Here is a 27,667-nt window from a genome sequence, read left to right on the forward strand (position 1 = left end):
TTTTTCCCTGCCAGAGACTAATGACTCTTCTTAGCCGAGCTGATTGTATCTGCCTGTGATGGTGAGACAGGGCAGCGGGCTGTAGTTGGACACCGCCCCATGAAGGCCCGTTTTGTCCCCCTTGCTGGAGGAATTCTAGCACACAGCGTCCGTTACCTCATATTCCTTCCACACAGAGGGCCTGCTGTTGTGAAGAACATTCCTCCCCTGGACACGGGTCTCCTGGGGTTCTCTGCATTGCCAAGCTCCATCATCCTCTGTCAGGCTGGTGACACAGCACTGCTCAGTTAGGCTGGGAGTCTGAGGAGAGACAAAGGGGGCTTTCTCCTCCCAGCTCCTTGGAGACCCTCGGAAATGTTAGCTTCCCCTGTGGCTCGAAGCCTTTGTCATCCCAGTCACCCAGGTCTTGGTTTCGACTTCTTGCCTCTTTCCCAGCCTGGCAGGAGGTTGCCTTCCTGTCTTGATGGCAGTTACAGATGAGTATTCCAGTATACCTGCAGAAGGGAAGGAGAATGCCCTGATCTTGTGGACGTTGTCTTTGTTCTCTGAATTTTAGCTTTGGCCAGAAGAAGTAGCCAGCTTTTTGGTGTTTTTTAATGAAGAATAATAATGAAAAATACTAAGAACAATAAAACACCTACTTTCCACCATTCAGAACTAATGAGGTTAATATTTCATATTATTTTTACTTTATTTTTAATTAAAAAGAAATAATATTACAGGAAAAAATAGAGTTCTTTTTTCTTCTCCTCCCATCCTATTCCTTACTCCAGGAAGCAACCAGAGCAAGAATTTTTTCTTAAAGATTTATTTTTTGAGTCAGTGTGTGTGTGTGTGTGTGTGTGTGTGTGTGTATGTGCAGGTCCCCACCAAGGCCAGAAGAGTGTCAGATCCCCTTGGAGCTAGAGTTCTGGGTGGTTGTGAGCTATCTGATGTAGGCACTGGGAACTGAACTCAGGGCCTCTGCAGAACCAGCAAGTGCACTTAACTGTTGAGCGTTCCTCCAGCCCCTCGTGTCAGTAATCTGATGTGTATCTTCGATATCTCTTCTTAGAACCACCATCAAAATATAAAGTAGGGTTTATATTTCCGTGTTGAGGAAGCATCTTCCCGTGGTTCTGTAGCATTTCCACCTGGTCTTTTCAGTTTGTATTTTGTTGGAAACAGGATCCCCCTCCCCATGACTCCCCTCCAACTCTTGCCCACCGAATCTCCTTCCCAGCTTCATGTACTCTTTTGTTAGTTCATTCGTTCGTTCGTTCGTTAGTTAGTTAGTTTTAACATTAGACCAGCTGGTGCTGGCAGTATGTGCATGGGCGTAGGGCAGCCACCAGAGCGTGGAAACCTACCGGAGGGGTGGAGGGCTGCCTGCCTGAAGAACAACGATGCTCCCTCCTCCAGTGGCCCAGCTGCCAGGAGCTCCTCGGCTAGGGTGTCGTTTTCTGAGTCCCTCTTCCATCCCTGATGCAGTCTGACTGGCTTGAGCCTGCGTTGGTCTTGTGCATACAGCCGCAGCTGCTGCTTGGTCACACCACATCTGAAGGGAGTATTTTTCCATCTGAAGACCACTTAAGATATTGTTTTGTATGTGCTTTATAGCTTTCACTTACATGGAATTGATTATTGTGTCATTTCACACAGAACATGTGGCCTCCCATTCCCTGCCATACCGACATGAATTCTGTGACCTGCATGCTGTCTCTGTCCTGGGTCTTGCTTATTCATGGTTCTATTTCAGGGCCCTGATGTGGCCCATTGGTACATTGCTCCATTCCTATAATAATACAATATCACCGAGTCAAACTCTCTTAGTTCCCAGCAGAGATAACCCCTCCCCCACCATTGTTTTTCAGATTATTTTAGTTGTTGTAGGGCTGTTTGCGTCCCATGTTGGCTTTAATACATTTCACCAAAGCCCCGCTGTATCTAGATTCCAAGCACAGTGAGTGTGTTGACATATGGGGGAGAGTTAGCATCCTGCTTCTGCTGGCTGCCCTCTGTTAGCCGAGGAACTCTCTGTGTCCTTCAAAGTGCTTCTGTTTCTCTCACAGCGTTGTGAAGTTCCTTCCTAGGTACTTTATTAATTTCCATTGCTCTTTCAAATGAGATGCCTTTCTCTGTTTCTAGTTGGATGTTGCTGGTAAATAGGAAGACCAATGAAGGTCCTGCATGCTGGTCCTCTGTCAGTCCTGACGGCATACGGAGTAGTTCGTATTTCCTTCCTTGGGGATTTCTCTGCACACAGTTACTTCCTCAAGTAATTTCTGTGCCGCTCATTTCATTTGCTGGTGTAATATTTAAAAGACGGACAGACTGGGGATGTAGCTCACATGGTAGAACACTTGGGTCACGTGTGTGATGGAGGCTCTGAGTTCAATCCTTAAAACCACCCAAATCGAAAGGCAGTAAGAGAAGCCATCCGCTGATTGATCTTCCTCCTCGATTGAGAGAATGTATCCAAGGCTTCAGTGTGAAGCATCCTGAAGTGAAACTGGACTTTTACTGAGTTGAGATAGTCTTACCCTTGGTTTTCTAGGGTTTCTTTGGTCATTGGATAGCACCAGCTTTTACACAATGTTCTTTTCGCATTCTGATTAGCATGTCTTCCTTCAGTCTGGATTTGAACAGTGTGGTTGCTTTGCGGAAGCATTTTTGCATTCCAGTGTTCAACTAGTTATGGAATAAGAAATAACCTTTATAAGCAGGTAGGATTCAATTTTATGCTATTTGGAATATTCCCACTTATTTTCAAATGTAAAATTGGCTTATAATAATTTTCTTCTCTTCTGGGTTTTTTAAGTGTTGTACTAGCTTTCTAAAATGAGTTGGGCTGGTCTTTTTTATTTTTCTAGTAAGTATTTCATTTCGCTTTAAGATTTTTATACTCATTGTAGTACTATTACGATCTGTGGGGTATGTGTCTCAGCTTCTGCATTGCCTATTTTCAGCTCGGTGGTCATTTCTTCCACATGAAATCTGGTTGAAAATTTTAAACTTGCAGCAAAAAGGACATCTTTCTACTTACATGCTTAGCAGCCAGGAAGTACGCAGTTCCCCAGGCAACCACGGGTAGGGGTTTCCTGACAAAGTCCACTGCAGTTCTGTGCTAAATTCGGTCTGGAGATGGTCACAAAGCAGTGGATTCGGTGCTGTTGTGCCTTTCCAACCCTGGTGAGATCCTTACCACGTGAAGAACAGGCTGCATCAATGTTCCTCACCTTTTACATTTCTAGTAATGGTCACTTCTGCTTTCCTCCTTATCTTGGTGGATCCTAATAAATGGTTATCTCGTATCTGGATCCATTTTAAATTTTAAGAAATTTGGGTTGTGTATATGTATATGAGTGTGATGTGTGCACATGTACAGGCCAGAGGACCCTGGGTGTCCTACATGGTCACTTTCTGCCCTGTTTCTTTTGAGATAGACTCCAGCTTAGCCTGGAACTGGAGGTCAGCTGACCCCAGCAGTTCCTAGGCCTCACCCTCCATGTGCTGAGGTTAGGCTGGCGTTTTTGCACGATATTGCTCTCTGAATGCAGGCTGTCATGCGTGCTTGCCTAGCAAGCACTCTCAGCCACTGAGGATTTTTCTAGCCCTACATTGTTATTTTTTAAAATTCGATTTATTGCAATATAACTGACGTGGAGTGCATTTTCACCCTTTTTGGTTTATAGTTCTGAATTTTGACAGTCACATTATATAACCTCCAACACAACCAGAATCTAAATTCTCATCATCTCCAAAGTATTTCCTCCTCAGCCTCTTCCCCTGACTCCTGCCCTCTGTCAGCTACAGATCGTTTTCTGTGCCTGTTGTTTTGGCTTCTCTACAACAGTGTACCACTGATCTATACGGCCTATAGCCACCCCCTTTCGATTGATGCGTTTATGAGGATTAATTGTAGTTTCTTATGCAGTTGCCAAAACAGTATGTGACAATAGTGCCCCATTCCCTGTCCCCTGTAGTGGCAGTGTCTTGCAGCACTGTAGTACAGCATCACAGCCATGATCAAAGCATTCACCAGGCCACTGGTCTTGCCTGGATTTTCCAGCTCATGCTTACGTGTGTGTATGTGTGTGTGTGCATGTGTGTTAGTTCCATGAATTCTCTTATATATGTACATTCATTTAATCACAGTTTACCTAACCATTTGGATTTGCTCCATTTGTGTGTGTGTGTGTGTGTGTGTGTGTGTGTGTGTGTGTGTGTGTGTGTGTGTGTGTGTACCGCATACATTTTGCAGGCAGGAAAATCTATGTGAAACTGCCGAATGTGGAAGTACACACTGGTACTCCTAGGTCTAGAGAGGCTGAACTGAGACGAGGGGGTTGCTGTGGCTTGGTGTCCAGCCAATATTGCCTAACTGGAGAGCTTCAGGTCAGTTAGAGACCCTGTCATTCAAGATTGTTCACTGGGCTCTGCAATTACACGTACACTTACGTGACGACCTGCACACACATACATGGGGCCGGAAACTCTTGAGGTAAGGCATTAGAGAGCTTTGGTTTGGCATGTGGTCGATCTTGTTTTCATATACATTAGAAAGATGTATGTTCTGAGTTACTGGATGATTCTGTTCTGTCAGATACTGTTTCATTTGTGAGGCGCGCGTGCACATACACGCGAACACACAGTTATGGCTTGCTTTGAGCTCTGGCCTATGGAGATGGCATTTCTAGTCTGGACTGTTTGCCCTTGACTTTAACCTTGTCTGTTTAACCCATTGCTGCTTTGAATTTGGAGAGGAATGCACTACAAGGTGAACGGAAGCCATTTTGATTACAGTCCTGATGGTGTTGGTAAATGTGTGCAGATTAAAATAATTTAACTGGTAATTGTGTGAATTCCATCATCATACGAATCACACTATCCATTCACTGGTAATTTTGGCCACCTTGAGTTAAAGAAATTGTTAATTGGCTGGTGTGGTGTCACATGCCTTTAATCCTAGCACTAGGGAGGCAGAAGCAGGAAAGCTGTGAGTCTAAGGCCAGCCTAGGGTCCTTAAATGCCTTGTTTTTTCAATGATACAAAAAAAGCAAAAGGAGGATATTAGATGCTGTGCTGTATGTGAAAGGCGAGAATAAGTAGTTAATGGAAGTGTGTTAAATTGAAGCCCTTGAAGAAGTCAGGTGGGGAAGGTCTATAGCTTAAGCTAATAAAGAACACAAGCTTTGCAACGGGAGGCAATTGGACAGAGAGAAATAAAGTGTTGGGACCATACAAGTGAGAAATGAGGCACACTTCTGTGACTCCAGGATGTGGAGGCTGAGATGGGAGGTTCTGAAGCTCAAGACCACATGGCCTACATGATGAGACACTTCGAAAAATGGGAGAATAAAGGCGCCATTGAAGAAAAATTGAAAGGGGCCATGTAGGAGTGAGAATTGAGTTTCTAGAATGGCGCTCATTATTACAGCAAGCCACCAGGGTGCTTAGAACTAAGGGATGATGGCCTAGAACAGAGCTGGAGGCCTCAGCTCTCACTTTGCTTTGAAGCTTCAGATCAGTGAACAAGCTCTAATTATATCACATCTACAAAGTATGGGATTGATGGTCTGTAAGGTTCCTTCTGCCTCCAACATGTGTTGTTCATGTGTTTGAGTAAGAATATCAGTGGCCTTAACACTGTCCGTAGAGTGTAAAATCTGTCCTGCACTGATAAGATTTCTTCTTCCCTGCTGTGCTGTGGATGTGGTATGGTCTCAGTGAGAGAAGGTATATTGTAGCAGAGGCTGGATGGGGTGGTCAGAGGATTCTTGGGATATAGTTTTGAATCTTCATAATGCCTCAGGAGCAAAGTAAACTTAACGAATCCTCTTTTCTCGTTTCTTCATGGATTATATATAACCAAATGGGCCACTGGGAATTTTTCATGTTTATGTGTTACATTTTTAAGGAGAGATCTTTACAGGGAACTTCTAAACACAAATACATAGTGCATGGAATTTTGCTCACTTACTAAGTAAGGCTTATAAATATTAAACACTTGTTAATAGCCAGATAAAGATACTTGTCCATAGGATATAAGTTGAAAAGTTGGTTTTGAAGAATACTTAGTCATCAGGAACTGTTCCCATTGTCTAAGACATTGAGGGGATGCTTTGCAATGCCCAGGTGCCCCAATGCAGACATCGTACAGTTTGGGTGGACTTTGAGTAACAGATGAAATACCCAGATTAAAAGACTAGGAAGAAATCTGTTTCTAAAATGTACCAGGCTTTTGTAAAATGAAGACAGTCTGTCCTGGAGCCACCCTAAATTCATGGGAAGTCATAAGCTGCTTAGGAAGGGGTTCCTTGCAGTGCCTAATGCCCATACCAAATCTTTAGAAGAACTGCAAGAGTAGACCTCAGCCACCTCCCTAGGCTTTTGCTTCTAGAGTAATACCACAAGAATGCCCTCCAGGGGCACTGTTTGCTCTGTAGTCAACCTGGGTGGAGGTGGGGTGCCTATCTCAAGCACTGTCCTTGGTCCTTATCAGGTCACCTTAGTTCGACCTTCAGACCAGCAGGATGCTGCCAGGCTGTTGACTCCAGGAATGAACCTTGCTTGAACTTTAGTCTGGTGATTAAGAAGCACCTACCCAGACTGTCCCCATTTGTGACTGCTAGATCCCTTTAGGGTTGCCTGATACTGGTGGAAGCTAAATCTGGTCGGCAAGGGAATGTGGGAAATGTAGTTTTTCAGCTTTTTAAACGCTGCAGTATAGGAAGGCCAATCAGGAAGAGATTCAATAAATATAGACATATATATTGAAAGAAAATGTGTCTGTTAAGACCATTAATTAGAGTGACTCTAATTTATAAGGCACATGGACAAGAGAGCCATAGATAGATTAATAAGACATTCAGGAGAAAGAGGAATGAAAATATGTTCGTTGATTGGATGAAGGCAGTGGAGGAAAGAGATGCAACAGAAGAAACCGGACTGGCTCTTCAGTTTGGGGCTAGAATAATTGGATAGTGTTTAGTACTGTTTAGTAAGACATGAAAGAGTTGAAGAACACTAACTGAGGGTAGTAATGCTATTTCTGTACATGGTTGGTCTTGTCCCAGCATAGGGGCATCTGATTTCTAACCACACTTGCTCATTTGCGGCTGTGGGGCCAATGCTGTGTGAGGGTAGAGCTTAGGTTATGTTAGGTATAGTTAGGTAATGTTTATGGTTGAGATCAGTTCATTTGTCTACAGTCTCAAGTGAGTCGAGAAATGCAGACGTTATCATTGTTAGGTTTTAGTTTCATATTTAAGCATGCTCAGGGTTTATTATTAATTCTTTAGTCCGGCTGTTGAATTTTTTCCCTGGAAGGACTCATGGGGACTCTGTTCCCTCTGTCCTTTCTTGTTTCAGAATGTCTCTCAGCTAAAAGTATTGCTGAACAGAATTGGGCTAGGGACAGTGCCTTTGGCCACTCTTTCATAGTCTCTTGGTAATGGTGGCACCCACCCCTTCTTTCCTTCCCACGCTTCCCTGAAATAGCAGTTCACCATCTCTCTCAGGATTTTGTGTTTCCACACTTACTACTTCCTGTGTGTGGTGTCCTTGCTTCTCTCCTCTCAGTGTGCTTGCTTTTTAGATTGCATTTTGCCTCTGCTTTTTAACTTACTTTTTTTTTGGGGGGGGGCGGTTGAGACAGGGTTTCTTTATGCAATAATCCTGGCTGTCCTGAAACTCACTCTGTAGACCAGGCTGACCTTGAACTCACTAAGCTCCACCTGCCTCTGCCTCCCGAGTGCTGGGATTGAAGGCGCACATCACCACGGCCTGGCTTAACTTATTCTTGTTCCTTCCTCCGTCCCTTTTCCTGTGGAATATGCTAACATTTCTGCGATTTATGTTGTTTATGTGGAATGCGGACCCTTCTCAGGGTGCTGAAATGTGAGCTCTCTGTGACCCCTTTGTTGCTGCCTCTTTTGTCCCTTCTAGGCAGTTTGAGGATGGTGCTCTTGTTCCTACATCTCTGTAGTCTGGAGGGGAAACATTTCTTTAAATTGAGTCAGGTCATGGGGCCACATAGGGGTTCCACTGCCATTGGTGGGCTTCTCTTGCATGATCTGTGCTTGTGAGAAGGCATGTGACAGGAAGGCATGGGAAAGATTTCATGGAGCCATCTTCAATCTCATGGCCTGGTAGTTGTGTTCATTTGGTTTTATATGCGTGTGTGTCCTATGGTGTTGCGATTGGCTTACCCTTGGCTAAAATCCTGACATCCTGACGGTGAATAAACAGGCAGGCTTCCGATCTCTGGGGCTTTTCTCCATCCTGGTTCCTCCATGCCCTGGCTCCATGTCTTTCACTGAGGAAGACTTTCTCTCTTCACCTCCTTTCTCCACAGTGGTTTCCACAGTCTGAAGATGTGACTTGATCTGCTGTCCCCCACACGACTGAGCTCTGGGCTCCATTTGAAAGGTTTGGGGCATGAGGTTATGCATCTATTCTTGTGTTGCTGCTGATGGTGTGTGGTTTGGGTTTGGGTTTCCTTGTTTGTTTTAATCTGTGCCCAAGCACTGGGAGACAGTTCTACAGGGCTGCCACGCCCTCCCGAGAAGATCAGTTGTAGGTTCTAAGGTGTGTGTATGTTTACTATTGTTAGCTCCAAAGCAGTAGGAATAGAATGCTGATTTCTTCGTCTATGAACTTACAATGTACGGGCATTTACTCACCAGTTGTTTTATTTATGGCTGTCCTTCAGGTAGGAAGGGCAGGACTTAGCATCCTACATTTGCTAATGAGGAAGCAGATCCAGAGGACTCTGTGAGCTGCAAAGTCATCCTGTTCATTGTAAGGCAGGTTTGAAAGTCAGGGCCTGGGCTATTTTTACTACACCCTGTTTATCCCTCCATCTCTCCGCACAATGTCTTACTGTGTCGTTAGCGTTCTACTAACCTTATTATGACACTGATTGTACTGAATCGAAGCCAGAAGTAGAGTGCGAGAGATGGAGCACAATGCTGCGTGCCTGTCAGGTTCTGATCTTTAATTAACCTAGTGAGTCTTAGTTATGGCAAAACTAATGGTGACTCTTTCCCCCTCCCTGGTATGTAGGAGACTGCCCAACTTCCTCCATCAAATCAGACTTCATTCCTCCAAGGCTGGCAGTGGATACAAGAATTTCCATGTAGGAACTTAATACTGGGGACCCTGTTCTCACCTCTGTAACTCCCTGTCCTCTTAGTGTGCATTGCTGTTTTATTTCTGCTCTGATGACAGAACATCTTTATTTGTGGTCTTCTTTTCCCAAGAATGCGTCCTTGATCCTTTCATAACTCTTATATTTCACTAGGGTCAGGCTGAAACATTCAAACAAGGCTTCACTGAAAGAGCTCGATAATTGCTGAAATACATATTGTTGTTATTCTATAAATTATGGCTTCTTGTTACTCCCGTATCTTCCCCTATATTACCAAGAAATGTGCTTAGTTAGGTGTTTTCCCTTCTCAGAGGTAACACCAAGAAAACACACTCTGCGGAGGGATGGGACTCTCCCCTGCTGTCTTTGGAGCATCCACTTCTCTAGGTTGTTTTCTTAGACTTTTTTCCATCCCCAGTTGCTTGAGACAGGGTTTCATATAGCCAAGGCTGACCTTGACCTTGCTGTGTAGCCAAGGCTGACCTCTAGCTCCTGAGTGCTAGGTTACAGGTGTGCACCACTCCATCGTTTTATGCAGTCCAGGTCTTCGTGTGTGCTTGGCATTCACCCTGCTAATGGAGAGACATCCTCAGCCCCGCTAGGCCTGTTGGTGAGTAGCAGAGGCCTGGGGACCGTCTTCAGGAGAGATGCTTCTATCCCCAAGTATGTGGTCTTACTGTGGCCTCAGCAGAGCAGCTGCATGCATACACAGAGGTCAGCAGTCACTCAGTACCGAGGTCTCCATGTAGGAAGAAAGGGACAGTCAGAGGACAAGAGGAGAAAAGATGCCGAGAACAGCAGTGGGGTTTGCTGCTGTGGTGTGAGTGAGGAGTTTAAGGTGACGTTGTTCTTTTTATACTTCTAGGTATCATGAACTCATTACAAAATACGGGAAGTTGGAGCCTTTGGCCGAAGTGGACCTGAGACCCCAGAGCAGCGCCAAGGTAGAAGTCCACTTTAATGACCAAGTGGAAGAAATGAGCATCCGCCTGGACCAAACAGTAGCAGAACTGAAGAAACAACTCAAAACTCTAGTGCAGTTGCCCACGAGCAGCATGCTCCTCTACTACTTTGACCACGAGGCCCCCTTCGGCCCGGAAGAGATGAAGTACAGCTCCCGAGCGCTGCACTCTTTCGGCATTAGGGATGGAGATAAAATTTTTGTGGAATCAAAAACAAAATAACCTCTACCAGCCTTGTAAAAACTCACATAAGGACTTCCTGCAGGGTGTTTGTTTCCAGCGTGCTTTTCTTTAGGAGGAAGGGCATTTCCGTTTCGTTTTGGGTTTTGTTTAGCTTTTGGAGGGGTTTTGTATATTTTCTTCCCCTAGAATGGGTAGGGGATTGTTTTTGGTATTTTCTACCACAGATTACTTCAGCTCAGTCAGCAGACCTGGCTGCATCTCCAGTCTTTATTCTCTCTCTCTCTCTCTCTCTCTCTCTCTCTCTCTCTCTCTCTCTCTCTCTCTCTCTCTCTCTCTCATGAAAGATGACAGAGAAATCACCGACTTCTTACTGTGTTGCTGGGGTTTGTCAGCCTCTGGGCTCTTTCCTGCTAGGCTCGAAGACAGAGTGGCCCCTCAGAGGGGTGGTGCAGTGTTCAGATCCAGAGATGGGGATCTTCCCTGGAAGGGCCAGCACCTTCCATCTCTGGTCCTTCTTCCCCTCCTCCTCTTTTCCTTTCTGGGGTCCATTTTTCACTCTGACTTGCACACACTTACCTGGTAGTTTTATTCTGTTTATAATTTACTTGGTGGGTTTTTTTCCCCCTCAAATTTGACACCCCCCCCCATTCTCCGTTTTAAATGCTTTTGAGTATTTTAAGCATTTTCTCAGCCGGATTCTGATCTCAGGAACTCCGTTAGGCTTTTAAAGAGAAGTAGGTGAAGAGTTAAACCCAAGGAAACTTGCTGTTGCCCTGGCAGCATGGGTGGAGCGCTTTAACCCCTTTGCTCCTGAAGCCCCTCGTGCATTCAATCAGCCATCGCTCCTGTTACGTCTTTTCTTTCTGCTAGGGATTGCATTTCCTGACAGCTTTATCACATAAGCTACTGGAAATAAAGGGAGAGCCTGGACAGTTCCGGGGATGTACTCCACAGCAGAGGCAGCTGATAGGCTGGCCAGGGTGTGGGGCGGAGGTGGAGGGATCAGGAGAGAGTGAGCTTGCTCACGCTCCTGCCTGTATCGTCCATCCATCCGAAGCCCTGTCCTTGCAGTGTCACTAAAAGAGAGATTTTCATCAAAGGGAACTGTAGTTCCCACCTTTTTCTTGGGACTTTGTGGTGTCATAATTGAACAGCTATTTTGTTTTGTATTTTATTTGACGTCCCCTGTGGAATGATTTGCCTAATCTGTGAGTGAAGTTTCAATGTCACAACTCCCCAGGTTTCTTTTGCAGAAGTGTGTCTAAGCCACTTGTCCTTTATTTAACGCCAGTTCCCTGCATTCTCTGGAACCTTTTTCCTTGTCCTTCCGTTTTTGTTAATTAGATTAGGTCCTTTCTTTAGTATACGGATTTTTTTTTTCCTTTCACCTTTGTTATGGGGTTCCACTTCTCCTACAAACTTCATTTCTTATCCACTCTTTAGATGGCCCTTATGGCTTCTTCACAGATGGGGAGCTGTGGTTTTTCGTTTCCTCCTCCTCGTGGCAGGCGTTTGTTCTCTTGATGCACTTCAGGTTCAGTATCTCTAAAGCTGTTGACTCAGGCCTACTGAAGCAGGCCTGCGTTCACCGCAGCGCTAAAGGTGACGAAAACCAAAGGGTTTAGAAAGGTGAGCGGGGCCGGTTCTCCTGCTGCAGACTTTATCTCAGAGTTCTAAAAGTGAGCAGCAGGGATCAGGCCAGTAGAGACAAGGACAATTATTTTGCAGTTGCATTTTCTGGACAGATTTTTGGAAATAAGAAAAAAAAAAAGTGTGGCCGCGGTGTCACGAAGATGAAGACTGTGGGTGCTTTGTGTCTGTGCGCGTGAGTGCGGAGGAGGGTGCGAGCGAGCGAGCGAGCGAAACTGTAATGGAGACTTTGCTTTTGTCGGCCTGGGAAACAGATGCACTCTTATTTTTGAACTTTGGAGCCACTCCGGTCCCACGGCAGAAGGCAGAGTGAGCACTTACACTTTGGGCATAAGTGGAATGGTCACAATAAGATATTTTATATATGACAAAGTTTTACGAGACGCTTTTTTACTCTTTGAGACCCGTTTCTTCTGTTGTTACAGAACACAGTGTTTATCTACTGCAGACCTAATCCTTTATTACAGTTGCATGGGAAGGGAACTGCTCAGCCAATTGAACTGGTGGAGGTATTTCTGGGGCATTGTGATTGGTGGTTGGAATAACTGCCGAATCATTTCCAAGTAAGAAAATCTCACAGACAGTCCTTGGGCTTCTAGAATTACAGAAGTAACTGAGAAAGCTGTTTGAGCATGCATATTTACAGACTTATTTGGGTGGCTGAGTAAAGAGGCTGCTTTTGAAATAAAATCGGTGCTGTGTAGACATTTATAATTATTTATAATTTTATAATACTCTGTTATAAAATTATTTTTATAACAGACGCAGAAGGAGGAAAGAAGAGACTGTGGACCTTTGAGTCTGCACGTTACGCATCATGCTTGTCTCTATTTTAATATTGACTCCATCAGATCGAGTGGGAGCATATTGTTGACAGTTAGGAGGCAAAATGCTGTCCTCACTGGTATTACAGAGATGTGCCTTCAGGCACAGCAGAGAGAACATGCTTTTCTAAAGTAGAATTTCTTTTCAGTTGTGGAAAAGGAAAGGAATAACACAAGAAAGCCAAACCCAAACCAAGAGTCCTACCTTGGAGCTGCTAAAGCTGTGGTCCAAATCGATTTATGAGTTTGATTGTTGAGATCCAGATTTCTTTACAAGAAGGAAAGGCCCACAGTTGCCTATTTCTGCAGCCTGTTGCCATAAATGCATAAGAAAGCGGTGGTGATGAACACTCCTTTTAAAGACCTTTTGGTGAAAATGAAGCCGAAGGGCTGAGGGCTGTGATGCTGCACCCACAAAGAGCTGCTTAACTAAGGGGAAGAGCAGATGCAATTGCAACTGGGTTTTCTAGCCATGTCACCCCACCAGCCATGCTGGGAGCAGAGGACACTTTGTTACGCAGTTTTGATCACCATGGGAGCCATGCCACCAATAGCTTTCCTACCCCACAGAGTGTGGCTCTCTACACTGCAGCTTAGGCCCAAGGGCTGGTAGAGCATGCCTTCAGAATGCTCCATAGTTCTTACGTACCGTCATTTCTGTTTATGAATTTGACTCTCCTTTCATTTCATGTAAGACTGAAATGCAAACAAACTGCTTTCAAGAATGCCCAGAAGCTCTGTGTCCCCAAATGTTGTTGTGAACTCTACTGTTTTTCATAGGTGCTTCCTTCAAATGTATGTTTCTTGTAGTGACAGAGAGGGGCTGGACTCTCGGGCCCTTTACAATTGTCTCCTGCAGTTAATGGAAATATAAATATATATATATTTTATTTTAGAATATAATTTAAACATGAAGGTCTATTCTTTGCACTTTTTATTAATATATATAGAGAGATAATCTTTAAAAAATTAAAAATCCAAGTCCATTTAATCCTTGTGTTCTGAGTGTTTATTCTGGAGTGGTGGGACAAAGATGTGTGGTCATTTTTATACACCTAAAGATGGACATTGGTTCTGGAGTGCCTTCTTGGGGGGATTGGCCTAAGCTAGTAGGAACCTGGCCATCTTGCCAAATGTAATGGGGATTTTGCTGAGGTTGAAAAAAATCTCAATTAAAAAGTTTGTTTGTTTTTTTTTTTTTTTTTTTTTTTTTTAAAAAAAAGCTTTTACTTTTTTTTATTAGCAAAAGTTTAGGTTTCCAACACACTTTCTACACTCTTTTTTTTCCCTATGGGGACAAAGCTTCCTAACTATTCAGTACCCTCTTTATTGAATAAGATTGAAAACTTCTCTTTGGTGAAATACAAATTTGCCAGTTTTTATTCAAGGTCCATTTTTCTTGAAAACATTTTCTACAAGTTGGGAATTTTATCTTTATCTGCTTATCAATAATTTCTTGGTAAGCTGTTAGGAATTAACATACTTTTGAGAATTAAGGCCCAGAGAGTGTGCTTCTGTACTTAAAAGATAGCCCATGACATTCTGTCGGTGCTTCCGAAGCGCATGGCTGTCCTCTGCCTAAACTCAAGGTGAAATCTGCTTCCTGTGCAGATTTTAAAGAATAGACACCCTCAACTTTTGGGTTAAAGTCTGTTTAGTTACTGTCTTGGGGTTTTAGTGCTGTGAAAAGACACCATAAAGGAAAACATTTCATTGGGACAGTTCGCTTACAGTTTCAGAGGTTCAGTCCATTATCACCATCATGGGGAGCATGGCGGCAGGCAGGAAGACGTGGTTCTGGAGCTGAGAGTCCTACATCTTGCAGGCCACAGAAGTCAACTGAGAAACTGGGCAGTATCCTGAGCATAGGAAACCTCAAAGCCCGCCCTCACAGTGACACTTCCTCCAACAAGGCCACACCCACTCCAACAAAGCAGCACCTCCTAATAGTGCCTCTCCCTATGAGATTTAGGGGGCCAGTTACATTTCAGACTACCACAGTTACCATTTATTTTTAGCTGTCTCAAATACTTAGAAGATGGATATACATCTAGGCATCCAACTGTTGATCTGAAGCTGCTGTGGCTTCCTCCAGGTACTAGTATCACAGATTGACCCTGAGGTCACATGTCCCTTTCCAGCCCCTCTGGAAAAGAAACTCCCATTGGTCTTCCTGTTGACTTTCTGAGGCAGGCCCTGATGGGCCGTTTTCTCCCTGATGAGGGAAGTGGATGCACAGGTAGGTTATTTAACTCGCCCCAGACAACACAGTTGATAAGTGACAGACACTTGGCTCCAGCGAATTGACAGCTGTGGGTAGTGCCTGGTGCTGAGACCCCGCCCTCCAACCCACACCTTTATTGTTAATCCTCCTGTCACGCTAGAACAAAATCACTGGGATGCAGACAGTCCTCAGTCCAGCCTCAGAGCCCTGTGCCAACTCGAGAACTGTCAAGTTGTGGTTGATAGCTGTCTACTGAGATCCTTGCTTCTCTGAAATGCCATATTGGGTGCTTATGATTGATGCTGTTGGTAAAGCAAAGTGAACCCTAATATGATGTAAGGAGACTGGTAATTTGTTTTGTTTTTTTAACCTCAGGTCATTCTTGATTTCAGTATGGGGCCAAGGGTGAGAGAGACACTCAGTTCCAACTGAGGTTAGTGTCAGGGACACCCACATTTCAAGTGAACCCCAATCGGCATTTATCAAGGAAGGGGAACTATGTTTATAGCTGATGGAGCCCTTTTGTGGTTGCTGCTGCTATTGTTCCTCCCTCGCCTTCAAGAGGGAGCTGTGTGAAGCATATCAATATTGCCTACAAAACAGAGGAGACGAATTATCTATTCTGGCCTGTAGGATCCAGGTCTGCCAAGCCAATTCCAATGCAGTTTGAATTTGGGGAGTCCTTCAAAGCCGCCGCATTCCTTGAGTGCTGTTTAGTCACTTGGAGTAATGTAATTAGTGCGTTAAGTAAGAACAGCCACTGGAGAGTCAGACATGAAGGAATTAAAGAGAAAAATGCCAGGGGCACATTTGAGGGCAGGTGTCTGCTTTATCCAGGAGATACATCAGGGGTGATGTGAACTGTCTCAGTTGGGTTAAAATTCCATTTGTTCTCCGTTTCATATTTTACATTACAAAGAGACAGCATTAAGATGTTTAAACTTCACTTCCAAATAGGTGACCTCCACAGGGTTCAAAACTGCAGCAATGTAAGGAAGGTAGACACTGAAAGACCCCCATTGCAATATGCCTACTGCATCTTTGTTCATTTCTTGTGTCCTCAGAGTTTACACAAATAAAACAAATCCGAATACACATTCTAGTTGCTTTGGTCTTAGACAGTGAAGGGCGCACATTGCATACTGTCTCTACCCTTGCTTTTTCTGTCTGTAAAGACTGTCTTAGAGATGTCTCTGTAATAGGACACGGAATCACCTTAGCCTCTTTCTACACTCTAGGGATTCACTGTATGCACTGATGTACCCGATGGGTAACTTATTCCTTGACATTTGAATTTCTCTTCTCTCTCTGTCTCTCTCCTGCTTTCAGTGTGCTGCCAGAAGCAGCACGTGTTCTTTTGGTTTGTACCTTTAATCCCAGCACTTGAGAGGCAGAGGCAGGTGGGTCTCTGTGAGTTCAAGGCCAGCCTAATCTACAGAGTGACTTCTAAGCTAACCAGGACTACACAGTGAGACCCTGTCTCAACAAAACAAAAACAGAATAACATAAAGCTGCTGTGGTTTATTATTTGGTACAGCCCTGCAGAGTCTGACCTCACTGTGGTTGAGATTGATACCGTGGGTTCTTGGCAAAGAGTTCACCCTCCTAGCCAGGCTTTGCAGGCCCAGGTGCTTGGATTCAACACACAGCCCATGTCGGGTGGTATCAGTCAGGTAAAAAGGAAGGAGGATTCATTCTAGTTTAGACTTTCCAGAGACTTCAGTCCTATCAGCTCTGTTGGTTCTGGGCTGGTGGTGAGATAGAACATCATAGTGCAGGGTGAAAGGGACGGAGAAGAAGCAGGAAAGGGTGGGGTCCAGGTAGACCCATGGGAGGCACATCACCCACATCACACTTCTTCAACCAGGCCCCACCCGCCATGGTCTCCACAGTCTCTCAATTGTCTATCAGATTCTGAGTCTATCAATCAGTGAATTAGACGATTATGTCAGAGCCCTTCAGAGCTAGTTGTTTCCAGAAATGCTCCCAGGGACATGCCCAAAGCTGTGTTTTACTGAAGTGGATGTTTCTCTGCCACATCAAGTTGACATATAATCATACAGTGAACTGCACACTTCACCTGTCCTATGAACCATTGTTCTCTAAAGCCTGGCCTTGGAGGTTTCATCTCTGCCACAGAAGTGTTAGTCATGTTTAACAATGTGTGAGCACTTTTCAGCTGAGGGTGGATCACTTGCCCTGAAATCCTGCGCTTCTTGTCTATAATAAGCTTTAACCAGAGCTGACTTTTACCTGCCATTGAAGTGTCTTGTAGAGGATCTACATGCTGTTCCTTTGCGGGGGGTGGGGGGGAGAATACAGTGAACCTGTGTCCCTCTGATCTCAACATGCTAGCAAGGGTATTAGAAGAAAGCCAGTTCTGAGTTTTTAGTTGCATGAATCTATGTAGAACTTACTGTTTTAACTGCTTAGCTGCTGCTGGGAAGGTAACTCTGTAAAGGACTTGCCTAGCCTGTGTGAAGCCCTGGCTCCTTCCCAACACCACAAACTAATAATGAATTCTTTGCTTAGACACACTTAAGTTGATTTTAGAAAGTGGCTAAAACTTCAGATATGAACATCTTTTGTTATTGAACCTTTAGGGAGTATTCTGACTCATAAATAAATATTGATAAGCATCACTCTGTGATTTTCAAACATCCAACATCATATTTTTCATATGAATATTGGCCCAGAATATAGAACACAAATGTGGCCAGGACATAAAGAAATAGAACCTAGGGAAATAATAATTTTTCAAACATAGAGTCCTAAAGCATTTGTTTTATCATCTAAACTCAATATTTGCAGTGTGCAATTAAATATCACTTTGATCTGCCAATACATTTGTAAAATTTTGGAAATATTAACTTGTTTTAAGGATGAAAACCCGAGCCTGCAAGATGGTTCAGCAGGTAAAGGCATTTGCTGTGTGAGTGTGGCAACTTGTACCCAGAACCTAGACATAAAGGTGGAAGGAGAGAGTGACTTCTGAAAGTTGTCCTGTGACCTCCATGCACACATTGTGCCCAACCGCATATGACAGTAAAGAAATTAAAATTAACTGGCTGTGGTGTTGCTTGCCTTTAATCCTAGCACCAAGGAGGCAGAGGCAGGTGGATCCCTGTGGGTTTGAGGCCAGCCTGGTCTACATAGCACATGCCAAGTTAACCAGAGTTAGATAGACCCTATTTTAAACAAACAAAAACGATGAGAAGCCTATTGTTTATATGAGTAGACCATCTTCTGGAAGTCAGTCTAGAGGACCAGGAGTGAAGTGAAGATCTGAAGGCTCTTAGAGGTTTTTTTTTAGTGTGTGTGTGTGTGTGTGTGTGTGTGTGTGTGTGTGTGTGTGTAAGTCTATTGTGTAGAAACCCCCAGGAGCACAATTGCATTTTCCTCTATCATGCCAGCTACTTTGAGGATCTGCTATTACTCTTTTCTAGGGGAATATATATATATATATCCATCCTTAGGTAATAGTTACCTCAGTTAGCTAGATCTGGGAGTGTTGGGAATGGACCTCACTAGTCACTAGGTAAGTGGTAGAAATAAGTTCATTCAGAAAACACAGAGTTTGTATGGGGTTCAAGGCACCCACATCCGAGCTTCAGTTTCTTGGGAAACAAAAATTGAGATACAGTGAGGGAGCTGCAGATCTGTGGGAAATAACACCTGGGAAGGAAGAGAGAAGCCTCGGGATGAGGCAGGAAACTCCCTCAGACGGAGCTGCAGATCCGTCATCCAAAGGAATGTTCTGGAACAAAGAAGTCTTGCTAAGTGTGTCCTACATGGACAGAAAACGGCTCTGGCCGTCTACCAGTGATTTCCTCAGTCATTGGGGCAGAAGCACAAGAGCACACCTCCATTCTGAACAGCGTGGACACTGAAGGGATGATGTTGGGAGGTTACCTGATAGCTTCATCCAAACCTTGATTTGTGAATATCCCTGGTGAGCATATGCTGCTCCGTCTGTGACTGTCACATGTGTCCCTCAGTCACAAGTAAGCAAAGTCATACCAAGAGGCACCAGGTGAGTCACCCAAGCTCTGCTTTATTATCTCTCCTCAAACCCATTTTGTAAATGGAGCCCTGTGGCCTCCTGTTCATCTTGTCAGCTAGTCCTGGCACAAGGGACCCAGGGTGTCCTAGATTGTGGTTCCATGGGTGCATGCCATGTCTCCGCTAAGGTAACCCCCAGAGCTGCTACACCTGCTTCTTAAGCAATTTACTTCACTACTCACCTCGTGGTATCTCCTCAGCCATGCTATTTATGCTGTAACCTGCATATGCACTGCCAGGGTCCACACTCACAGCTCCCTCACTGTGAAATGCTTTTCCTAGTGAGGTGCTCTGGATCTTGCATCCCGCAAGCCTTCCTCCCATTGGTAGTGTTGGCTCAAGCCTCCTCCAGGCAAGAAAAGCATGTTCGCAAGCATTAGGCGGACTTTTCATCACTGTGGCAAGTACCTGTTAGAAAGAAGCAGTTTCACGTTTCAGTTCATGGATTGCCTGGACCGAGGGATTCGAGCCATTGCTTGGGGACTAGGGTAAGGCCGAATATCATGGTGGCAGGAGCATGCTGCCGAGGCTCTTTGCCTCCAGAAAGCCAGAAAGCAAAGGGAATGTCAGAAAGGCCCGGGACCAGATGTGTCCTTTAGTGGCATGCCCCCAGTGACGTACTTCCTCTAGCTAGGCCTTCCTCCACAGCTCTGTCACATTCCAACAGTCGGCAAAACAGATAACCTGTGGAGCATTAGTCAATAATTAGTCAATGCCAGAGCCCTCAGGATCTCGCTGTCTCCCCGAAGAATTACTTCTGAACACTGCCAGCATCAGGACCGAGTCTTGAATACACGAGTCTTTGGGAGGGCCCTTTGTGTCAAAACCATAAGTATTTCAACTAGGCTTTGTCTCTGCTCACTCTCCCAGGATAAAAGTGGTTCCATTCAATCATTTTGCTGCCGAGAGGTCAGTCACTGTTCCTGAGAAATAGTGGCATCCTAGGGAATCAGCTGTGCTCTGTCATCCACAGATTGAGCCCTTGAAGATTGGAGGCACTAGAAGAGCCTTGCTAAATGGGAGTTCATACCCTTGGTCCCTTCTGCCTCCATCCCTGTGACTGTGGCCACCTTCTAAATGTACCCATTGTAGCAACACTGACAGAGCCTGTTTCACATCAGTGGTCGAGTGTCTTTGTCTGGGGAGTCCTCTTCTGTAGCAGATGCTCTCGTGGGTGTTTATATATGACACAAAGATCTTCACACTTTGCATTCACTCCCTTCTGTCTAGTCACACGTCTCCACTCCAGTCCTCCCTGTCACTGGTTTTCCAACATTTCAAGCCATTGTCCAGCTGGCAATGTGGCTCAGCACTGCCTTTGAGTTTGCACATACTGTCTCCTCAAAACACGTCTCCTTTGGTACAAAGTACATGACACAATGGATTACCCAAAGCTCCACACACAGGGAAGATGCCTCCTTCTCCTTGTTAAAATCACCAACATTGTCATAAGAATTCCCAATAGAATCACACAAGACATGTATGTGAGGCTGTCATATAGCTAACATCTATCTGCTACACACACACACACACACACACACACACACACACACACACACACCACATCACCTATACAAACTTTACCTCAGACTGTCATACATACCTTCATCTACATGGCCAGATATGAAATGTAGGATCTGGGATCTGAGTGACAGGTGACAGAGCCTGAACTACCTAGTTAGGCATCGTGTTCATGACTATTCTCTGTGTATCATTTCCACCCTATGATAGATTGCTGGGGTCTACCTGCCTTTGGATCTTGGATCTAATAGGGCTCAGATCATAAAAGAAAATAACGCATGGCCATTTGTCTCTTGGCCAAATGTCCCATCAGAGGCCCCAGTCACATGCCAGCAGCTTATTCTGAAGAGGCGTATCTCTTTGCTGGCAGAGGCATGACCTTATTGTAGAACACCAAGGGCCTGCATTGTAGTTTAGCCACCAGGCTTTGCTATGGACTCCCATTTCATCTCTGTTCACCACTAGCATCTTATCAACATCAACTGGTCAGCAGAACTCACAGCCTGAGTGGCAGAGCTGTTTGTTTGCATTGTAGCCTCGAGCTACTACAGAATTCATTCACACTGTCAGCCCAGCTCCATGTGGCCTGACCTCCAGGGCCGGCGCAATTTTCCTAGGTCTGTAATGTGTGGCCTTCAGAACCTAAAGACATAGATAAAGAAAGGAGAGTCTTTTAGGCCTACAAAATAAGTATTTTGCCTTTCACTTTGGAGGAGGTGTTCTTGGCCACCAGGTTTTGAAAGTTTTATTGAAATAGTAACCTCGAGTCTGGAGGATTTATCTTCCACTTTGTAGAACAGATGGCACCAGGACATCAAACCTTCTGCCATCCCTGGCTCATCATGCCCAGGATGCTGAGGTTTGTTACTATGTAGTGAATCAGCATAATATACTGGGAGACCCAGATGGTACAGAACACTTTGCATTATATTATAAAAGAAGGTGTCTTAGTCCATTGTCTGATGTTATAACAGAATGCCAGAGATCAGGTAAATTATAAAGAAAAGAGGTTCTTTGGGCCTCATGATTCTGCAAGTCTAAGATCATGATGCTGGTACTGCTCAGCTTGGCAGCCTTCTGCTGTTCTGGGCAAGGCAAAAAGCAGAAAGGTCAGCATGGAAGAGAGAAGAGAACAGAGAAGGCCAAGACAGCAGCCTGCTCTCATGGTGGCCCTGTCCTACCAGAGTTAAGACTTGCTCTCCCAGGACAGTATCAGCTGATCAAGGAGGCTCCACCCCTGACACTTGTCCACCCAAATGCTTCTCCTGAGGTCCAACTCTCAACACCGCTGTGTAGAGACACTCAAACTATAGTGATAACTGCCCATAGCCCCGGGATGAAGCTATGAATGTACGTTGCCATTTGTTCCAAATGACAGAAACCACTGCTGACCTTCATTCCCAATGTTTCATTCATGTACCTGCAGCCACGCTAGTTGGCTCTGCAAAAGAGAGCGTATTGGCAAAGCAGCTACTACGTTGATGGGTCTGCAGTAGTTCACAGCCAGTCTCTAGCATCCATCCTGACCAGTAGAGAGATGATAGACTCCACCACCCTCAGCTTTTAAGAGTGTCAGTAATCTTGACCAGCTGATCCCCTGGCCCCAGCCCAGAATGCATCCTCTTTTTTATTCACTGTCTTGGCTGGCATGGAGAGGGACTATTTCAGGCGCTTTCACTTACCTTCAAGCTTCAGACCAAGAGCCCAGTGTGCCAAGCACATTGATCATACTTACATATGAGGCTGGGAAAATGTCACCTAGATGGGTTTGCAGATTCCTGTAAACTGGACTTAGCCAGGACCTCCTTTCTCCCCTGGGCTCTGTGTATTACATCCTTTCTTTGGCTATTGGTGTTGACTCGAACCCCTTGTCCACCAGTCCTTAACCTGTCCAGGAGACCCCTTTCCCAAGTCTATAGTTTCTTTGTGAGGATGAGCTGGGGGGTGGTGGTGGTGGTGGAGAGGGATTCATCCAAGTATATATTTGCCAAGTTGTTGCATGGTCCTTTCTTTTGGAGACTGCTTACTTTTTCAGCACACAGATTCTAGATTTGAAACTTGACCCAGGTCTGGAAACGGAGCAGAGACTGTGGCTATTTCAGTTCGTTGAGACTGGGGATCGGACCTTGAGTCTCAACACTCTAGCACCTTGCCACTGAGCTACTTCCCCAGCCCTACTTTCCATTTTTACTTTGAGAAGGTATCTCACTAGGTTGCCCAGGCTAGCCCAGAAAAGGCCTTGAACTTGAGATTCTCCTATTGCAGTCTCCCAAGTAACTGGGATTCCAGGCCTGTGTCACCAAGATCAGTTAGGCATCACAACTGGTTGGGAAGCCGCCCTCAGCCTTTGTGTATCATTCTTCTGCTTTTCAGAATGTACATAGTACATATGCCCTTGGTGACTCTCTGGCCTACCTCGTTGGTCGCCATGCTGTTAACCATCTCCGGAGCTCTTTATGGATCAGATCCCCTTGACTCTCATTCTGCTCTCTTCTCTGTCATCGTGAAAATTCTAAACCTCTGCTTCCCTCAGACCTTCAGGTAGGAGGGTGCTGTCTCCTGGCCACTGTTGCTTCAGAGACCTGTCATCTCCATGGCTACCAAAGAGCCAGATCCTGTGATCAGTGCCTGTCAGTTCTGGCCTGTGGAGGGGAGCCGCACATGCGCACTTAGTGTCTCCGTGCCTAGGGGCTTTTCCTGCCTGAGAGGTAGGTCTCTCTGATGGTCAGAGGCCTCTGTCCCAGCATGCTCGCTTCCCTGAGCCTTTCAGAACCCTTTTCTGCCATCTGCCACAGTAATTTTGGCTCTTCAATCTTGCTGGATATGGTTCACCACTTTCTCCAGACTTCTAGTAAATGCCCGAGGACCAACTATGTTTGAGCCTTCCCTGGGTCCTTGACCCAGTATTAAAGCCATTATCTCTGGAGTCAATGAATCTCCCTAGGTCTGTGCCAAGACTCGGCTTTCTTGGCTGAGCGTCCTCAGAATTCATTCCCTTACATTCTCCCCACTCATCCCAAGCCAGTGTGCTAGCTACATCTTTCAGTTCCTTTGGGAGTATGGTCCCTTCCTCTCTTGCCAGATCGGCACATGTCTGGCTGAGTTATACAACTGGAGCCTGAGTCTAGGCCTTGCAATCAAGAGGGGAAATAGGAGCAGCTTTTGAGCCAGGTAATTTGCTGTCTTGTGGGGGAAATTCCTTTCTATTATGTTTGTGCCCAGGGAGAAATTTTATCTGCTAGTGAGGTAAAGTGGGATGTAACTGAGGGCCCAGATATTTTGAGAAATCAAGGGAAGTCAACATCTTTGGGGACATCTCTCCTTTACACATGTATCTCCCAACTTAAAGATGGTGATGCTCTTTGAGAAATATATTGCTGGCAATTTCGTCATTATGCAGATGTCATAGAGTTCTTACACCAACTGAGATGGTAATATAACTTGGTGATGTAATCTTCTGCAGCCACTGCTGTACATATGGTTTGTTGTGGACAGAAACATTGTCAAGTGGCACACGACTGTGTATATAAAGATATTTATATTTAATTTTCTGTACACACATAGAACATACATAAATATGTGTGTATAGTGAATCATACAATACGCATATGTATATACATATGTAATATATATACACATATATATGTATGTATGTGGGGGGGAGGCGGTTTTCCACATAGGCCCTGGTGTTATATAGTAAAGCTGCCTGATGCCAGCACCTAGCAGAATCTGGTCACTCAACAGGACATCTTGCACCATTTCACAGTCGCTCCAATCAACCATCTCTTTCATGGAAAGGAAACCTGGAGCAGAAAGCAGAAACATTCAGTGCATAACGACTGTTCTCTTTGCTTTCAGGGAAATTCACTTTTGCTTATTTCTTTCCCTGGTGTCTTTCCTGTCACTTAAGAAGCAGCATCAATCTATGCCATGTCTATAAAGCATGGAAATCTTGGGTAGCTGGCATCAACCCACCCCAACTTCATCCATCCCCAGATTAAATCCTGGCAGGAATCTCTATGCACCTCACACCTTCACCCAAATGCATCTTGCCATGAATAGAAGCTTTTGTTATTCATCCATCTGTGGCCACCGAGTGTGCAACCAGAGTACGCCCCCACCGACCCTGCTTCCAGCCCGGCGAGTGATCGGCCAGATCAGCCTCTTCCCAGGTACCTGGTTCTCACTGGTCGCTGGAGTCCCAAAGTCATTCTTATTCATTTATGCTGCCATCTTGTGGATCTGGTTCTGCCCAGATGGCCTCCCTCCCAAGGGCAGTCCCGCCTCAAGAAGGATAAAGAATTTTAATATGGGTCAAAAGGCTGAGATAGAAATATCCCTGAGTGCATGAAGAAAGGGAGATGAAGCAATTAGTATATGCCACCGGCAGGGTTTGTAAGATCCTCTTTTGCCTCTGGACATTCAGGTCTGATGAGACTGGACTAAACGCTTAATCAGGACCAGGCAAAGGGCTATGCCGCTCTAGGTGAGTCTTGGGCTTGAATTCTGTTTTACGTAGGCATCAAACAACTATGTCTTCTGTTACATAAAAATGTGCCTTTTGGAAGAAAGGAATCATTCGGCATCTGTACGTGGGTCTATGGGGAGAATTCACATTACCAGGGAAAGAATAAACGCATTGTGCAATGCCTACACAATTATCACAGATTTTGGCAAAAGATGGGGGAAACTTATGGTAAAAACCTGGTTCTCCTAACACCCTTGTCCTTTTAGCACAACATATGCAAAGCTGGGATTGTTTTGATTCCTTTTATTTCTGGTGCAGGCAACATTTCAGTGTCTGGCCAGAGAAAGATTTGGACAAATTTAAAATTCCTGTTGATTTGATTTACAAGAGGACCTTTCCTGATGCATCCAAACTACTTCTCCCTTTTCTTTTAATGAATTCCACTTTGAGTCTTTTAATTTTGGTGGTAGCAACAGCTTTTTTGCAGTCTCCACATGTTTAAATTTTTCTTTGAGATTTTATTGTACATGAAGATTATATTTATATCACTCTTACCCCTCCCTCCTTCCCTCAAACTCCCCCTCCCAAATTCATGATCTCTTAATTATTATTGTTACATAGACATGCATACATATACACACATATATATGTACAAATGTATGCACAATCTACTGAGCCATTTAGTGTTGCTTGTATGTGTGTTTGTCTGGAGTTAATCATCTTGGATTGGACTTAGTTTATGTTCACTGGTGTTGTGCAAGTATCAAGCTGAACACAGTTTTCCTTTGTTTGAACTGCCTTCCAAAGTCCTTCCTGGACTCTTTCATCAGGAGAAACCTGTACCCCACTACCTGTGAAGACCCTCAGGGGTAGCAGTGGAAGTGTCTCGGGCATAGTTTCCCTTTCCTCATTTGCCTGGAAAACGCCACTGTGCATCTGTGTATGAATGGGAGAGAGAACAAGGAATAAAAACCTAGACACATTCAGGAAAGTTTCTTTAAATGCTTTACAGATCCCTGTGGGGGTGGGGAACAGAGTAGAGCCTGTATGTGAATAGATAAGAAAGGAAAAAAGAAGGAGGAAAGCGAGAGAAGAAAGAAAGGAAAGAAGAGGGAAGGAGGAAGGAAGAGATAGAGAAGGAAAGAAAGAGAAGGAAGGAAAGAGAGAAAGAAGGAAGGAAGAAAAAGAAAGAAAGGGAGAGAGAGAGGGAGAGAGAGAGAGAGAGAGAGAGAGAGAGAGAGAGAGAGAGAGAGAGAGAGAGAGAAAGAGAGAGAGAGAGAGAGAAGAAAGAAAGGAAACCAACTTCATTTAAATGTTGGAGGGAGCACTCTGTTGGGCTTTCTCCCATGCTGGTGGATGCTAATTCTGTAATGCTAGACAGTTGCCTTCTTTTGGGTACAAAGAGAGAAAGGGAGGGCTCCTTTGTGTTTTTCAGTGCAAAGTGATTCTGATCAGAGAGAACCAAGGTTTCAGCTCCAAGTACCTGACATTTCCATCTGAATCCACTTTTTTTTTTCTTTTTAAAGGAGGGGGAGGTCTAGTTTTTCAGGAAAAGAGCCTCTCTACGCAATCCTGAAACTGATCTTCAGATTTACTTTTCCTTAATCAATAGAAAGCAACTTGATGGCAACTCAACCCTCCCCAACTCTAGTGCAGGACTAACTGAATTTTTGGTTTTAAGAGTTCAGGATTCGGACGTCATTTCAGGAATCAGAAATAATTGGCAGAGAGGTGAGGCGAACTGACGGGAATTCTTGTACCTAATTTTCCGGGCTCACCAAGATTTGGCTTAATATTTTTCACTCAGTCCCTCCATCCTCGACAGAACAGGTTAGTGGCACTTTTCATAAATACAAATATCTAAATGAATCCTCCTCGCTGCTGCTGCTGTCTGCACTGTCCCTGCCAAGGCCTCCAGCTTGGAGCTTGCACGCCTCTGCTAGAGCTGTGTGTGGTGATATCTGCTGAAGTCTTCTACCATTTGTAGCAAAACTGGCTAGAGTTTACTATGTGCTTGAGACTTCAGTGTGCACGCGATTAATGACTGGAGATTGCCTTAGACTCTCAAAGTATCAAGTCATTGCTTTTTCCTAAAAGTTTGGCTTTAAAAAAAAAAAAATCTGATAGCCCCAAACGGTAAGAGCAGGGTGTTTATCTTTAAGACTACGGTCGGGAGCAGGTTTCCTGGGCTGCACTTTGGTTCTCAAGCTGGTGCATGGTGAACTTGGAGCTTGCTTTGCGTGTGTGCCTGCATCTCAGCTTTTTTGGAGCAGCGCAGACCATCCATGTTCCTAACAGAGGGTAAAGCCACCCGCTCAGCTGATTGTAAATTAACATGCAAATGAGTTCAGTTTTTGTGATCTTCCTTCTTTTAATTAACTTCCTGGAACTAACGAGTTGCTCACGTGCCGGGTTCTATTTCTGTTGTATTTCCAAGGAGCCACTCTGGTGTGCTGCTTCTTAAGCACCAAGGTAGCCATCCATCACTCATTTCGCTATGGAATATCAGTGGACAATCTGAGACCACCTGTGAGTCTGGTCCGTAAAATAATGGATTGGCTCCACTGAGAAGAGGATGACATACTCTAAATCCTCCTACCTGGAGAAGCACGTGTTATTTTAACCAACATTTCTGATGGA

At 44.7% G+C, this 27,667-nt stretch overlaps 1 protein-coding gene across 5 annotated transcripts in view; it reads left to right on the forward strand.

Moving 5' to 3' along the window:
- Positions 1–13,743, forward strand: part of Tbcel (tubulin folding cofactor E like) — a 62,490-nt gene extending 48,747 nt beyond the window's left edge. For all 5 annotated transcript variants that reach the window (XM_028866309.2, XM_037207581.1, XM_037207583.1 and 2 more), the window contains exon 8: positions 9,999–13,743. In XM_028866309.2, the coding sequence (XP_028722142.1) occupies positions 9,999–10,317 (319 nt within the window). In that variant the 3' untranslated portion in view covers positions 10,318–13,743. The remainder of the gene's footprint in view (positions 1–9,998) is intronic.
- The last annotated feature ends 13,924 nt before the right edge of the window (positions 13,744–27,667 follow it).

The sequence above is a fragment of the Peromyscus leucopus genome, chromosome 7 (genome assembly GCF_004664715.2).
Source record: "Peromyscus leucopus breed LL Stock chromosome 7, UCI_PerLeu_2.1, whole genome shotgun sequence".
NCBI lineage: Eukaryota > Metazoa > Chordata > Mammalia > Rodentia > Cricetidae > Peromyscus > Peromyscus leucopus.